We start from the raw sequence: 16579 nt of genomic DNA, 5'->3' as shown, positions 1-16579 counted from the left end.
ATTTCAATATGCACGTAGACTGGGAAAATCAGGTTGGTACTGGATCCCAAGAGAAGGAATTTGTAGAATGCCTACGAGATGGCTTTTTAGAGCAGCTTGTGGTTGAGCCCACTAGGGAAAAGGCAAGTCTGGATTTGGTGTTGTGCAATAAACCAGATTTGATCAGGGAGCTTCAGGTAAAGGAACCCTTAGGAGGCAGCGATCATGGTATAGAATTCACCCTGCAGTTTGAGAGGGAGAAGCTAAAATTGGATATAATACAGAAGGAAGGATGAGGCAACCATGGCTGACAAGGGAAGTCAAACATAAAGCAAAAAAGAGGGAATATTGCAATATTGCAAAAATTAGTGGGAAGCCACAGGATTGGTAAACTTTTTAAAAACGAGCAGAAAGAAACTTAAAAAGGAATAACTAGTTAGTGTAATGCTAGTACAGCACCAGTGACTTGGGTTCAATTCTGCCACTGTCTGAAAGGAATTTGTACGTTCTTCCCGTGTCTGCGTGGGTTTCCTCCCAATTCCAAAGACATAGAGGTCAGGAGCAGTGGGCATGCTATGTTGGTGCCGGAAGAGTGGCAACACTTGTGGGCTGCCCCCAGCACATTCTCAGTCATGTCAAAAGATGCATTTCACTGTGTTTCGATGTACATGTGACTAATAAATATCTTGGTGATGCTCCTCAGGGGTTGGTCTTGGGTCCGCTACTTTTCATGTTATATGTTAATAATTTTGATAACAGAATTGAGGGCTTTATGGCCAAGTTTGTGGATGATACAAAGATAGATGGAGGGGCAGGTGGTGTTGAGAAAGCAGGGAGTCCACAGGTGGACTTGGATAGGTTGGGAGAATGGACAAAAGTGGCAGATGGAATACAGCGTAGGGAAATGTACGGTCATGCACTTTGGTAGAAGAAATAAAGGTGTAAACTATTTTCTAAATGGGGAGTGAATTCAGAAATCAGAGGTGCTAAGTCCTAGTGCAGGATTCCCTAAAGGTTAACTTGCAAGTTGAATCAGTAGTCAGGAAAGCAAATGCAATGTTAGCATTCATTTCAAGAGGACAATAATATAAAAGCAAGGATGTAATGCTGAGACTTCATAAGGTGTTGGTCAAACCACATTTGGAGTATTGTGAGCAGTTTTGTGCCCCATATCTAAGGAAGGATGTGCTGGCATTGGAAAGGGTCCAGAGGGGGTTTACAAGAATAATCCCTGGGGTGAAAGGGTTAACGTATGAGGAGGGTTTGATGGCTCTGGGCCTGTACTTGCTGGAGTTGGATGAGGGGGGGATCACATTGAAACCTACCGAATACTGAAAGGCTTGGTTAGAGTGGACATGGAGAGGATGTTTGCAGCAGTGGGAGAGTCTGGGACCAGAGGGCACAGCCTCAGAATAGAAGGACGTCCTGTTAGAACAGAGATGAGGAATTTCTTTAGCCAGAGGGTGAATCTGTGGAATTCATTGCCACAGACGGCTGTGGAGGCCAGGTCATTGGGTATATTTAAAGTGGAGGTTGATCGCTTCTTGATTAGTAAGAGAAGGCAGGAGAATGGGGTTGAGAGGGAAAAATAAATCAGCCATGATCGAATGGCGGAGCAGACTCGATGGGTCGAACGGGTCCTTGGTCCCAGCCTATCCAGTCTCTCCTCATAACTCAAGCCCTCCAGTTCCTGCAACGGCCTGTGAAGACCCAAGACTGCAGATGCTGGAATCTAGAGCAACACAAGATATGGAGGAACTCAGCTGGTCAGGCAGCAGCCATGGAGGAAAATAGACAGTTGATGTCTCCAGTCAAGACCCTTCACCCTTGTGAATCTGTTCTGCACCATCTCTCGCATCCTTCCTGTAGTGTGGCGACCAAACTGCACACAATACTCCCAAGTGCGGTCCCACCAACATCTGGTACGTTGTACCATGACGTCCCAACTCCTGTACTGAAGGCCAGCGTACCAGACGCCGCCTTCACCACCCTGTCTGTCTGTGTCGCCACTTTCAGGGAACTGTGTGCTTGTACTCCTAGGTCTGTTCTCCATCACTCCTCAGGGCCCTGTCATTCACTGTGTATGTCCTGTCTGGTTTAGCTTATCAAAGTGCATCAATTTGTACTTGTCTGAGTTCAATTCATCTGCCATTCCTTTGCCCACTTTCCCAGTTGATGGATATCCTATTGTAACCTTGGACAACATTCTCCACTGTACTGCCAATTTTGGTGTCATCCGTAAACCTATTAATCGTGCCACCTGCAATTCTCATCCAAATCATAATGACAAACAACAGTTGACTCGGCACCAATCCCTGTGGCACACTACTGGTCACAGGCCTCCAGTCCAAAACAAAAAGCCCTCCACTGCCAATCTTTGACACTTCCACCATTTTGTACCCAGTTGGTTAGCTCACTCTGGATCCCATGTGATCTCACCTTCCAGACCAGCCTACCATGCATGACTTTGCCAGAGGCCTTTCCTGAAGTTCACGTAGGCAATGTCTACTGCCCTGCCCGGTCAATCCCCTCGGTCACCTCTTCAAAAAAAATTCACTCAAGTTTGCGAGAGATGACCTGCCTGCACAGTCATGCTGACTGTCCCTTTTTCATATGTGAGTAGATCCTATCCCTAAGAATCCTCTCCAACAGCTTCCCTATCACTGATATGAGGTTTACAGGTCAATAATTTCCTGGATTATCCCTTTTCCCATTCAAGGAACAACATTGGCTACTCTCCAGTCCTTGGGGACCTCACCTGTGGCCAGAGATTATACAAAGGTTTTTTTTTTAGGCCATAGCAATCTCTTCCTAGTTGTCCTAGGATAAACCAAGGCTAGGCCTGGGGATTTATCCACCTTTATCCACTTCATGACCAGCAACTTTCATAACGTCCATATGTTTCAGCACATCACTGTTCTCTTCCCTGCACCCACTAACTTCCATCTGCTTTTCCACAGTAAGTATAAAAAGTGTTCATTTAAGGCTTCACCCATCTCCCATGACCACACTAATCCTTAATGGCACCTTCTCTCTCCCTTGTTATCCTTTTATCACATACTAGTGGAATCTTTTAGGATTCTTCTCTGCCAGTAGCGGGTGAATGTTTTTCAAGCTGACAGATTGCAGCATGGAGACAGGCCCTTCGGCCCAACCAGTCATCTCCTGTCTCCACTTTTGTTTCCAGTTTATGTAAATTTGTGTAAGAGTATTGATTTACTGGTGATTTGGAGGGCTGTTAAATTGATGAACAATGTGAAGGTTTGCTGGTGAAACATGGGCTGTTTAATAACCTTTTCAGCATAGTAGAAGTGAAAGGGAGATTGCATGTCATTACACCGTGCCCTGTTAGAGATCAGTTTGACAATAATATTTGTGTCAACAGTGCAACTGTAAAACAATCTGTTAATTTGTGCTCTGTTGATGTAAAATGATGAATTACGTACTCTGAAAGATTCTTGCTTTATTTGCATGTTTTCCGTGACACCCACACCCCCTTTCCTCCCAGAGTGCTTGTGTTCTGCCTCCAAGTGGTGGGTTGGTAGATTTATTGGTGACTGTAAATTGCCTTAGTGTGGAGATGAGTGGTGGAATGTTGCAAATGTGGGGAGAATAGGTTACAGGAAAAACTAGTGGGGAAGGGGATTGTTTTGTGAGCTGGCATAGACTTGATGGCCAGAATGGCTTCCTGTGTTGTGTCATAAAACAGAAATCCAGTGAGGTTCAGAAACAGTTGGACACCAGTAAAAGACTACTTACTGCAGCTAGTGAATCAGGGAAAACAGTACAAAAACTGAAGATCCTTTCAAGAAAGGGAGAATCAGGAAATACAGACGAACTACATGGAATGTTTGATTACAAATAGTTAAGGCTCAGACGTTAGTAGTGTAATTGAAGACTGTTGTATATGTAAAAGGCCTGTGGTTTACAATAGCTGTGTAAGCTGAAGTGTATCCTGTGGGGGTGACTGAATGGTCTTCTGTATTGCTGTTTCTGTTGCTAAGACTTGCTTATTTCTTTCTGTAAAAACATTACCTGGTATTTGGTTTGCCGATGGAAGGGGCCATTATGATAACTGCTTTGTTTCCCAGGAATGATGGAAATCCTTCCCGATCGCTGTGTCGCAATTGCGAAAAAGGAGCTGATGTATGCTGGCACTGTGGGGCTGGTGTGCTGGCTCGCTGGCGTCATCTTCATTAACCGGCAGAAAAAAACTGATGCCAAAAGTGTGATGACAGAGGCTGCTCAGACCATGCTGAAAGAGAACGTGAGTAATGTTATGAAACAGTATCGACCTTGAATCCATTTGCTTGATTTAACATTAAGAACCTTTGACAGTGCATTAAAATTGCCTGTGGTTTAAGTGTAAACCTGCATGGTTGACAATATTCAAGGATTGATTTCTACATGCAAAGCAAAACCTTTGTGTTGATGACCTGCTTCAGTGATTGCAGTGGAAGAATGAATATCTTAATTACCGCAGAGAATTCGACCAGTAAAGATGATGGGGATCATTACATTAAAAAACGTGAATTATTTCAAAATCATGCTGTATAGTGTCCATGCATTCCTCACAAGATTGCTCATGATGTATTTAATCCTCCCTGCTGTACTCTTCCTTCCCCTTCCTGCCCCCCTCAACCAAAGCCCTCGAAAGGAATGTTCATAATCGGGTGGGGATAATGTAAAAAGTACTGCAAGGTATTACAGCAGCAACAGGTGCTCCTTTCCAGTCTCCTCTCAACCTTCTCCCTGTATATTCTTTGTTTATTCTTCCCTTGCTTATCTAGTTTTTCCTTCAGTGGATCTACAGTAGTGTAGTGGTGAGCGTAACGCTTTACAGCACCAGCGACCTGGGTTCCATTCTGGCCACTGTCTGTAAGGAGTTTGTACATTCTCCCCGGGTCTGTGTGAGTTTCCTCCGGGTTTTCCGGTTTCCTCCCACATTTCAAAGACATATATGTTAGGAAGTTGTGGGCGTGCTATGTTGGCGCTGGAAGCGTGGCGATACTTGCGGGCTGCCCCCAGAACACTCCGCAAAAGATGCATTTCACTGTGTTGCGATGACTAATACAGATATCTCTTATCTTACTAGTAACTCCACAGGGTAGTTTTGACATAACATTGAACAGCACAGGGACAGCCCTTTAGCCCATGATGTCTGTGCCAAACATGATGCCCAAATGAAGCATGCTCTCTGCCTGCACGTCATCCATATCCCTCCATTCCCTACATGTTCATGTGTCTGTCTCAATGCCTATTAAATGCCACTATTGTCTCTGCCTCCCCCACCACCCTGGCAATGTGTTCCATGCACCCACCACTCTGTGCTTAAAATAAAAACTTGCCCAGCACATTTCCCTTAAACTTTCTTCCTCTCGCCTTAATGCTATGCCCTCTGGTATTTGACCATAGAACCATACAGCACAAAACAGGCCCTTCGGCCCACCGTGTCGTGCCGTCCATCAGACCACCCTCACACTACCTAACCCCTTCCTCCCGCATATCCCTCTATCTCACGTTCCTCCATATGCCTATCCAACAAGCTCTTGAACCTGTTCAATGTATCTGCCTCCACCACCACCCCAGGCAGTGCATTCCATGCACCAACCACTCTCTGGGTGAAAAACCTCCCTCTGACATCTCCCCTGAACCTCCCACCCATAACCTTAAAGCCATGACCTCTCATCTTGAGCACTGGTGCCCTGGGAAGGAGGCGCTGACTGTCTACTCTATCTATTCCTCTCAATATGTTATATACCTCTATCATGTCTCCTCTCATCCTCCTCCTTTCCAGTGAATAAAGCCCTAGCACCTTAAGCCTCTCCTCATATTCAATACCCTCCAATCCAGGCAGCATCCTGGTAAATCTCCTCTGCACCCCCTCCAATGCCTCCACATCCTTCCTATAATGAGGTGACCAGAACTGAACACAGTACTCTAAATGTGGCCTAACTAGAGTTTTGTAAAGCTGCATCATAACCTCGCGGCTCTTAAACTCAATCCCGCGACTTATGAAAGCCAACATCCCATTGGCCTTCTTAACTGCTCTTTCCACCTGTGAGGCAACTTTCAACGAACTGTGAATATGAACCCCCAGATCCCTCTGCTCCTCCACACTGCCAAGTACCTTGCCGTTTACCCTGTACTCTGCCCTGGAGTTTGTCCTTCCAAAGTGTACCACCTCACACTTCTCCGGATTGAACTCCATCTGCCACTTGTCAGCCCAGCTCTGCATCCTATCAATATCCCTCTGTAAGCTCCGACAGCCCTCCACACTATCCACAACACCGCCTATCTTAGTGTCGTCCGCAAACTTACTAACCCAGCCCTCCACCCCCTCATCTAAGTCATCTATAAATATCACAAAAAGTAGAGGTCCCAGAACCGATCCCTGCGGGACACCACTAGTCACTGCCTTCCAATCCGAGGGCACTCCTTCCACCACAACCCTCTGCTTTCTACATGCAAGCCAATTCCTGATCCACACAGCCAAGCTTCCTTGGATCCCTTGGCCTCTGACCTTCTGAAGAAGCCTACCATGAGGAACCTTATCAAACGCCTTACTAAAATCCATGTAAACCACATCCACCACACTGCCCTCATCAATCTTCCTGGTCGCCTCCTCAAAGAACTCTATTAGGCTTGTGAGGCAAGATCTTCCCTTCACAAAGCCATGCTGGCTGTCCCTAATCAGTTCATGATTCTCTAGGTGTTCATAAATCCTATCCCTTAGAATCCTTTCTAACAGCTTACCCACCACAGACGTGAGACTCACCGGTCTATAATTCCGTGGCCTATCCCTATTACCTTTTTTGAACAAGGGGACCACATTCGCAATCCTCCAATCCTCTAAGAGACTCTATCTCCCTAATCTATGTCTCTCATAATTTTTATAAGATTCTGTCAGGTCTCCCTTTGGGCTTTGATGCTCCGGAGAAAACAGCCTGAGTTTGTCCAACCTCTCCTTGTAGCACATGCCCTCTAATCCAGGCAGCATCCTCGTGAACCTCTTCTATACCTTTTCCAAAACCTCCAAATGCTTCTCGTACTGGGGTGACCAGAACTGCACGCAATACTCCAAATGTGGCCTCACCAAAGTTTGATACAGCTGAAACCTGACTTTCTGACTCTGAAACTCAGTGTCCCAGCCAGTGAAGGCAAGCATGCTATATATCACCTGTACCACCCCTGTGTTGCCCAATGTTCCACTCGTTGGGCTGTTGAAGGTTCTTCTGAATTGCCTGTTGGATTTGCCACTGAAGGCAGTGATTATGTAAGGAATTTAGTTCTCACCTCATTGCGTGTGTGCCTTTTCATGAGACCTCTTTTGGGTTACTTAAGTCATCTCTTCTATAGCAAAATTCTGCAGTCAGTTTAAAATATCTTTAAACTTGCCTTTTCTGATATTTTTCTAGTAAGTGTCTGATGCAGAGGGAGAGGGAACAGGCAGTCAGTGCAGGGTCCCCCGAGGCCATTCCCCTCAACAACAAGTATATCATTTCGGATACTGTTTGGGGGGTGTTTGACAAGGTTCCCCATGGTAGGCTCATCCAGAAAGTCATGAAGCATGGGATCCGTGGAGACTTGGCTGCGTAGATTCAGAATTGCCTTGCCCATAGAAGGCACAGGGTGGTAGAAGATGGAGCGTATTCTGCCTGGAGGTCGGTGACTGGTGGTGTTCTGCAGGGGTCTGTTTTGGGACATCTACTCTTTGTGATATTTATAAATGACCTAGATGAGGAAGTGGAGGGATGGGTCAGTAAATTTGCGGATGACACGAAGGTTGGAGGGGTTGTGGATAGTGTAGAAGCTTGCTGTAGTTTACAACGGGATATAGACAGGATGCAGAATTTGGCAGAGAAGTGACAGATGGAGTTCATTCCAGACAAGTGTGAAGTGATATCCTTTGGAAGAATGAACATGAAGGCAGAGTGCAAGGTTAATGGCAGGATTCTGAGCAGTGTGGTGGAACAAAGGGATCTTGGGGACTAAGTCCAAAGATCCGTCAAAGTTGCCACGCAAGTTGATAGGGTGGTTAAGAAGGCCTATGGTGCGCCTTAGTCATTAGTCAGGGGATTCAGCTGAAGACCTGTGAGGTGATGTTGCAGCTCTATAAAAGTCTGGTCAGACCACACTTGGAGTATTGTGTTCGGTTCTGGTTGCTTCATTATAGGAAGGATGTGGAAACTTTAGAGAGGGTGCAGAGGAGATTTACCAGAATGCTGCCTGGATTAGAGAACATGTCTTATGAGGAAAGGGTGAGCGAGCTCGGGCTTTTCTCTTTGGAGTGACACAGGATGAGAGGTGACTTGATAGAGGTGTATAAGATTGAGTGGCATAGATAGTGGACAGCCAGCGCCTTTCCCCCAGGATGAATGGCCAATACCAGAGGATATCAGCTTGAGGCCAGAGGAGGAATGTTCAGGGGAGATGTCAAAGGTAGGTTCTTTACACAGAGTGGTGGGTGCCTGGAACACACTGCTGGGGGTGGTGGTAGAGGCTGATACAATAGAGACATTTAAAAGGCTCCTAGATAGGCATGTGGAAGTAAGAAAAATGGAGGGATATGGGCTATGCAGGAGGGAGGGGTTAGATTGATCATGGAGGAGGTGTTCATATAGTTCGGCAAAACATTGTGGGCTGAAGGGCCCGTACTGTGCGGTGCTGGTCGATATTCTAAATGGGTTTTTAGTTCTTTGGTAGATATTTTAAATATTCTGGATTGATTTAATTAAATTCAAGATGGCAGTCAGGGCAGTGGCACCCTCCTGCAGGATGTGGGAGATCAGGGAGACCTCCAGTGTCCCGCTGACTTCACCTGTGAGGTTCATCCGGCTACAGCTGCTGACTGACCACATTGAGCGGCTGGAGCTGCAGTTGGCCTCACTCGAGCATCCGTGATGCTGAGAACATCATAGACAGCATTAATGAGGTGGTCACACCTAAGGTGCGGGTAGTTGAGTGACCACCAGCAAAGGTAGATGGGATTGGCAGAGAGTACAGGATTCTCCTCGGTAACAAGTATATCTTTTTGGATTTGGTTGCGGGGGGGGGGGGGAAATGAACTTTCAGAGGAGAGCAGCAGTGATAGGAGACACAATAGTTGGGGGGGGGTGGGATTCTGCAGCCATGATCGAGACTCCAGGGTGAACATTGCATCCCAGGTGCCAGGGTTGAGGAGTTGCAGAACATTTTCAAGGGGAAGGGTGAGAAGCCAAAGGTGGTTGTGTACGTTCCAAAGACATGGGTAGAAAAAGGGATGTCCTGCAGAGTGAATATAGGGAGTTAGAGGGTTAAAAAAACAGGACCTCGAGGGCTGTTGTCTCTGGATTCTTCCCAATGTGACATGCTAATGAGGGGAGGAAAACAAGGGCAGGGCAGATAAATGTGTGTCTGAAGAGCTGGTGCAGGAGGGAGGGATTCAGGTTTTAGGACCAGTGGGATCTCCACTGGGGCAGAGGTGACCTGTACAAGAGGGACGGGTTGCACTTGGAACTGGAGGGGGACCAATATTCTGGTGGGGAAATTTGTTAGTACGACATGAGAGGTTTTAAACAAGTCTGGCAGGGGGTGGGATCCAAACTTATTTTGGCAGACGGGAGAATAAAGGCAAATATGGAAGTTAAAGCAAGCAAGTCCAGTAGGCAGGGCAGGGAGCGAGGAAGGTCTGATAGGCTAAACTGCATTTATTTTAATGTGAGAATTATTGACAGGCAAAGCAGATGAAGTCGGGGCACGGATAGGTACATGGGACTGGAACAGTACAGTTATTACAGAAACGTAGCTGAGGGATGGGCAGGACTGGCAGCTCAATGTTCCAGGGTACAGGTGCTTCAGGTGTGATAGTGGTGGACGTAGAGAGGAGGGGGAGATTTTAATTATTGAGAACAGCACGGCAATACTTCGAGAAGATATTCCCCACAGAACACCCAGTGAGATTGTATAGGTAGAACTGAGGGATAAGAAGAGGGTGGTCGCTTTGGGATTGTACTATAAGCCCCAATAGTCAGTGGGAATTAGAGGAGTAAATATGTATAGGGAATCGCAGATAGCTGCAGGAATAATTGGGTTGTAATTGGTGATTTCAACTTTCCTAGTATTGACTGGGCTTGCCATACTGTTGAGGGATTAGATGGGGCAAAGCTTGTTAAGTGTCTCCAGAAAAATTTTCTCAAGCAATATGCAGATGGCTCAACGAGAGACGGCAATGCTCGGCCTCCTCTTGGAAATGTGGCTGGTAAGTGACTAAAGTGTCAACGGGGGAGCACTTTGGGAACAGTAGGACTGTTTCGTGATCTAAAGTCTTAAATTGGGGCAAGGTTAATTTTGGTGCCATTAGACAGGAACTTACAAAGGTAGATTGGGAGAGGCTGTTAGCAGGTAAAAGGAAGTCTGATAAGTGGGAGGCTTTTAAAAGTGAGATGGGGGGAGTTCTTGTTAGAGTGAAGAGCAAAGCTGGCAGGACTAGGAGCCTTTGCTTATGAGGGATATTGAGGCTCGGGTCAGGAAAATGGAGGCATATATCAGGTATAGGCAGCTGTGATCAAGCGAATCCTTTAAGGAGAGTAAGGGATGTAGGAGTATGCTTCAGAAGGAAATCGGGAGGGTAAAATGGGGACATAAGATATCCTTGGCAGCTAAGAGATTCGATGTATATTAGAGGGAAGGGGTTACTAGGGAGAGAGTAGGTTCCCTTAAAGATCAGTGTGGTCATCTATGTGTGGAGCCATGGCCGATGGGAAATATTTCTTGTCTGTATTTACCATGGAGAAGGACAAAGAAGCTAGGAATTCAGGGAAGAGAACAGTGATGTCCTGAGATGGAGACTGCCCCGCCCGGGACATTGAGGAACAGGTATGCAGGCAGATTAAGGAAAGCAGCCAAAACGACAGGGTTGTTGTCATGAGTGACTTCAACTGCCCCAATATAGAGTGCGACCTCCTTAGTGCAAGAGGGTTTAGACAGGGGAGAGTGTGTTAGGTACATCCAGGAGAGTTTCTTAATGCATTGTGTGGGTAGCCCAACAAAAGGAGGGGCTGTACGGGACGTGGTGTTGGGAAATGAGCCTGGTCAGGTGACTGACCTTTCAGTGGGAGAACATTTAGGGAACTGGAGAAATAAAGGACTGCAGATGCTGGAATCTAGATGAAAAACATGATGATGCTGGAGGAACTCAGCAGGCCAGGCAGCATCTGTTGAGAAAAGCACACGGTATACGTTTCAGGTCAGGACTTTCTTCAGGACCGAAGATAGGAAAAGGGGAAGCCCAATATATAGGAGGGAAAAGCAGAGCAGTGATAGGTGGACAAAAGATGGGAGGCGGGGTGGGCACAGGGTGGTGATAGGTAGATGCAGGTAAGAGATAGTGATAGGCAGGTGCAGGGGAGGAGGGGAGAGCAGATCCACCGGGGGATGGGTCAAAGGTAAGGAGAGAAAAGAGAAGCTAGGAAAGGGAAGAAAAGAAAAGGCGTGGGGGCGGGGGGGGGGGGAGGGGTGTGGGGATTACTTGAAGTGGGAGAATTCAATGTTTAAACATTTAGGGAATAGTGACCACAAGTCCCTAAGCTTTAAGATAGCTCTGAATAAGGATAAGAATGGACCTTGTGGGAAAATATTAAATTGGGGGAGGGTAGATTATGAAAGTATTAGACAGGAGCTGGGGGGGGAGTTAATTAGGAACAGCTGAGTTTGGGCAAGTCCACGTCGGACATGTGGAGGGTGTTTAAAGACCAACTGCACAGAGTACAGGTCAAGTACATTCCAGTAAGAAGGAAGGACGAGGATGGCAAGGTAAGGGTTCCTTGGATTATGAGAGAAGTGGTGAATTTAGTCAAGAAGAAAAAAAGTGTATATAAGGTTCTTTAGGAAGCTAAAATTCTACATGGCCTTTGAGGATTATATAAAAAAAAAGCCAAAAAAGAACTCAAGCAGGGAATTAGCAGAGCCAGGAGGGGCCATGAAAATTCCTTGCAAGTAGGATTTAAAGAGAATCTCAAGGCATTCTATACATACATCAAGAGCAAGAGGATAACTAGAGAGATGGTAAGACCACTCAAGGATAAAGGAGGGAACGTGCTTGGAGCAGGAGATGTGGGTGAGGTTCTAAATGAGTACTTCAAGTCCTTCTTGGTAAATACCGATGGAGAGGATAGTGAAATCATTGTGGAGTGTGTGATATGCTCGGACATTTTGAGGTTAAGAAAGAGGCGGTGTTGGGTCTCTTGAAGAATGTTAAGGTGGACAAGTCCCCAGGGTCTGTCATATAATCCCATCAGAGTGATCGCACCTTTCTCATGTTTGATTTCTACCCATGTAGACCAAGTGAATAAGGCCTCCATTATGTCCCCTCAGAGTGCAGTTGTGATAGTGTCCCTGATCAGCAGTGCAACTCCCCACCCCCCCTTTACCTCCCCCTCTATCTCTTAAAACTTTGAAACCCTGGAACATTAAGCAGCCAGTCCTGTCCCTCTCTCAACCAAGTCTCTGCAATGGCCACAACATCATAGTTCCATGTACTGATCTATGCTCAAAGTTCATCTCCCTCACTGTTAATACTCCCGGCATTGAAATAAACACATTCCAGCCCGTCCAACCCACTGCATCCACTACCTTGTTCCTACCCATCCTCCCCTACTGACTAGCCGGCCGTGACCTCTACCTTCTCAATCTCTCCACTTTCTGACCTGGTGCTCTGGTTTCCATTCATCTCTGTATCAACTTTTAGCCTCCCATCTGCCTCACTGCTTTGGATCCCATCCCCCTGCTAATCCAGTTTAAACCCCGCCCCAGTAGCTTTGGTAGCTAGTAGTTTGGAAGAAGGAATCAGAGGGTGGTTGTGTAGGATTATTCTCCAGTTTGGAGGCTTGTGACCAGTGGCGTGCGGCAGGGAGCAGTGCTGGGTGCACTGTTGCTTGTCATGTATTAACGCTTTGGATGGGAATGTAGGTGGCGTGGTTAGTACATTTGTGGATAATGCCAATATTGGTGGTGTGGTGGACAGTGAAGGAGGGTGTCTAAGGTTACAACAGGATCTGGATCAACTGGGAAAGTGGGCAAAGGAATGGCAGGTGGAGTTTAACTCGGATAAGTGGTAAGAGATGCATTTTGGGAAGTTAAACTATGACAGGACTTGCACGATGAATGGCAGGGCCCTGAGGAGTGTTGTAGAACAGGGGGACAGGTACATTGTTCCCTGAAAGTGGTGACGCAGATGGACGAGGTGGTGAGGAAGGCACGCGGCACACTGGCCTTCAGACGAGGCATTGAGTACAAGAGTTGGGACGTGGCAGCTGTTGTGAGACCACTCCTGGAGGATCGTGTGCAGTTCTGGTTGCCGTACTGCAGGGAAAATGTGACTAAACTAGAAAGGGTGTAGGAGAGATTCATAAGGATGGTGCTGGGACTGCAGGGCTTGAATTATGAAGAGAGACTGGATAGGCTGGGACTTTTCCCTGGAGCGAAGGAGGCTGAGAGGTGACCTTACAGAGGTGCTTAAAATCATGAGGGGCACAGATAAAGTGGGTGGGTATGGTATTTTTCCCAGTGTAGAGGAGTCTAAACTCTAGGGCATAGGTTTAAGGTGAGAGGGGAAAAGGCTTAAAGGAACCTGTGGGGCCTCTGTTTCCACACACGGTGGTGGGTATATGGAATGAGCTGCCAGGCGAAGCAGATAAAATTACAATATTTAAAAGACATTTGGACAGGTTCATGGATAAGAAATCTTTAGAGGGATGTGGGTCAAATGCAGGCAAATGAGACTAGCTCAAGAAGGCAGTTGGCAGGGATGCCCAAGGCCCTGTTTCCATGCTCTGGCTCTAATTTCCTTTGTTGCTGTGGGGAGATTTGAACTTCTCTCTGGGTCAATGGCCTAGACTCCTGGCTACTCGTCCAGTGACTGAACTACTAAATCTGTCCATCGATCTTCAATTGTTGAAGCGAGAATGGCAATAGTTCCAGTATCTCTCACGTTTGTAACCATATTAAGTTTTGAGTGTCCTCTCCTTATGCAAAGTTATTCAGGGTATACTAAAATGAACCCAGCCCTAAACCTGGGTACATTCCAACTGGTTCCACTCTGGGCAGTCTGATCAACCTGCTCAATGTGCTGCTGAATTTCCTCTGTCCTTTACCTGTAGTTTTATTTAGGCTTTTTGAGACATCCCAAAAAGTTCCTTCTGAAAATACATAAAGGCTACATTGTTCTGTCCTGCCACCCCAACAGTGCACACTCTTGGGGTTGAATTCTTCAGTAGTCCAACATTCCCTACGTAGGCGTTTCTAAAAAGTTAATTTGGGTTGGATTCTTATCCTTCTTTCAAACATTTTTGTAAACTTATTTTCTGTTTGCATTGAATGCAAGATTTATACACATCTCATAATATTAGAAACTTAATTCCTGCCTGGTCAAGCCTCAGCTATGGGTTGGATTGATAATCATCTGTAAAGCACCATAATTATTAATCCTTCTTTTGTTTTCCTTTCTTGGTCCAGTGGTAGTCATAATGTTCAATCACTTCTCTTTAATGTTTTTCATTAACTTTATTTGTTGCCCTTTCCTTCTACAAGTTCTTCTCTGTTGCTCCGTCACAGCCATGTTTGTTTCTCTCAATTTATTTTTGGTTTGTTTCCAAACAGCTTTAATAAACCACTTTTCCATCAGTCACGTAGACTTCCCATCTGCTGCCCAGTTGGTATAAATGCTCCTTGCTTTGCCTTTGTCAATGAGTTTGCAGTGCACATTGGACTGTAGTTTGGTTGACATGTTATTGATGGTTGCCTTGTGGGGTTAAGGTATAGTGGTCATTAATGGAACCAGTCTCAAAAAGACAGAAAATATTGGCTGTAGTGTAGTCATAGAAATGAAGGGGAAAAGGTGAACATAGAACATTACAGCACTGGGACAGGCCCTTCGGCCCACAATGTCTGTGCCAACCATGATGCCAAATTAAACCTGCCTGTCTGCACGTGATCCATATCCCTCCATCCCCTGCATGTTCACGTGCCTTTTGAAATGCCTCTTAAATGCCACGATCCTGTCTGCTTCTACTACCACCCCTGGCAGCGTGTTCCAGGCACCCACCTCTGTGTAAAAGTAAACAGTGGGGAAAAAAACTTCACACATCTCCTTTAAACTTCATGTTCTCACCTTAAATCTATGCCCTCTGGTGTTTGACATTTCTAGCGTGAGAGAAAAACATTGACTGTCTACCCTATCTAGAGTCATACAGTATGGAAACAGGCCCCTTGGCCCAACTGGTCTATGCCGACCAAGATTCCCATCTAAGCTCATCCCATTTGCCTGCATTTGGCCCATATCCCTCTAAACCTTTCCTGTCTATGTACCTGTCCCAAGTACCTTCTAAATGTTGTTAATGTACCTGCTTCAGCCACTCCTATGCCTCTCATAATTTTAGAAACCACTATCAGGTCTTGCCTCAGCCTCCAAGGTGCCAGAGAAGAACACCCAAGTTTGTCCAGCTTCTCTTTAGAGCTAATGTCCTCTGATCCAGGCAGCATCCTGGTGAACCTCTTCTGCACCCTTTCCAAAGCCTCTACACTCTTCCTGTAATGGGGTGACCAGAACTGCACACAATACTATAGCTGCAACATGACTCCTTGACCTTTTTACTCAATGCACTGGCCAATGAAGGCAAGCGTGCCACCCAGTCTGCTTTTGCTGCCGCTTTGAGGGAGCAATCGACTTTGACCTCATTGCTGTTAAGGGTTCTATACTTTTTACATTTGACCTCCCAAAGTGCAACACCTCACACTTGCTCGGATTAAACTCCATCTGCCATTTCTCCACCCATATCCGCAACTGTTCTATACTCTGTTGCATCTTTTGACAGCTTTCTTCACTGTCTACAACTCCACCAAATGTTGTGTCATCTACAAACTTATTAATTAGCTCATCTACATTTTCATCCAAGGCATTTATATGTATCAGAAGTTCCAGCAATGATCCCTGCAGAACACAACTGGTCAGACAACTCCAGTCAGGATAATGCCCCTCCACCACTACCCTCTGTCTTCTATGGGCAAGCCAATTCTGAATCCAATCTGCCAAGTCACTGTGGATCTCATGCATCTTAATCTTTTGGATCAGTCTCCCATGAGGGACCTTGTCAATACCTTACCTGTACAGACAACATCCACTGCCTTGCCCTCATCAATCATTTTTGTCGCCTCCTCAAAAAAAACTCAAGTTTGTGAGACATGACCTACCTCTCTCAAAGCCATCCTGACTCTCCCTAATAAGCCCACACTTTTTCGAATGTGTGGAAATCCGATCCCTAAGAATCCTCTCCAATAGCTTCCCTACCACTGTGAGGCTCACTGCTTGTAATTACCTGGAATATCCCTATTTTCCTTGAACAAAGGGACATTGGCTATTCTCCAGTCTTCTGAGACCTTGCCTGTGGCTAGAGATGATACAGAGATCTTTGTCAAGGCCCCAGCAATCTCATCTCTTGCCTCTCTCAAAAACCTGGGATAGATCCCATCAGGCCCTGGGGACTTGTCCATCTCAATGCTCTTCATCACCAACACCACCTCCATCTTGATTTCAACATTCCCTAGATTACTAGCATTCCCCACC

At 46.1% G+C, this 16579-nt stretch overlaps 1 protein-coding gene across 1 annotated transcript in view; it reads left to right on the top strand.

The window, feature by feature from the left end:
* agpat2 (1-acylglycerol-3-phosphate O-acyltransferase 2 (lysophosphatidic acid acyltransferase, beta)) overlaps positions 1–16579 on the top strand; it is a 58804-nt gene that overhangs the window by 30499 nt on the left and 11726 nt on the right. Inside the window, exon 6 of the mRNA XM_052037492.1 lies at positions 4071–4246. Coding sequence (XP_051893452.1) covers positions 4071–4246 — 176 coding nt within the window. The remainder of the gene's footprint in view (positions 1–4070; positions 4247–16579) is intronic.

The sequence above is a fragment of the Pristis pectinata genome, chromosome 23 (assembly GCF_009764475.1).
Source record: "Pristis pectinata isolate sPriPec2 chromosome 23, sPriPec2.1.pri, whole genome shotgun sequence".
NCBI classification, from domain to species: domain Eukaryota; kingdom Metazoa; phylum Chordata; class Chondrichthyes; order Rhinopristiformes; family Pristidae; genus Pristis; species Pristis pectinata.
The sequence above is the reverse complement of the archived record's forward strand: the minus strand, read 5'-3'. Positions and strand labels throughout refer to the sequence as shown.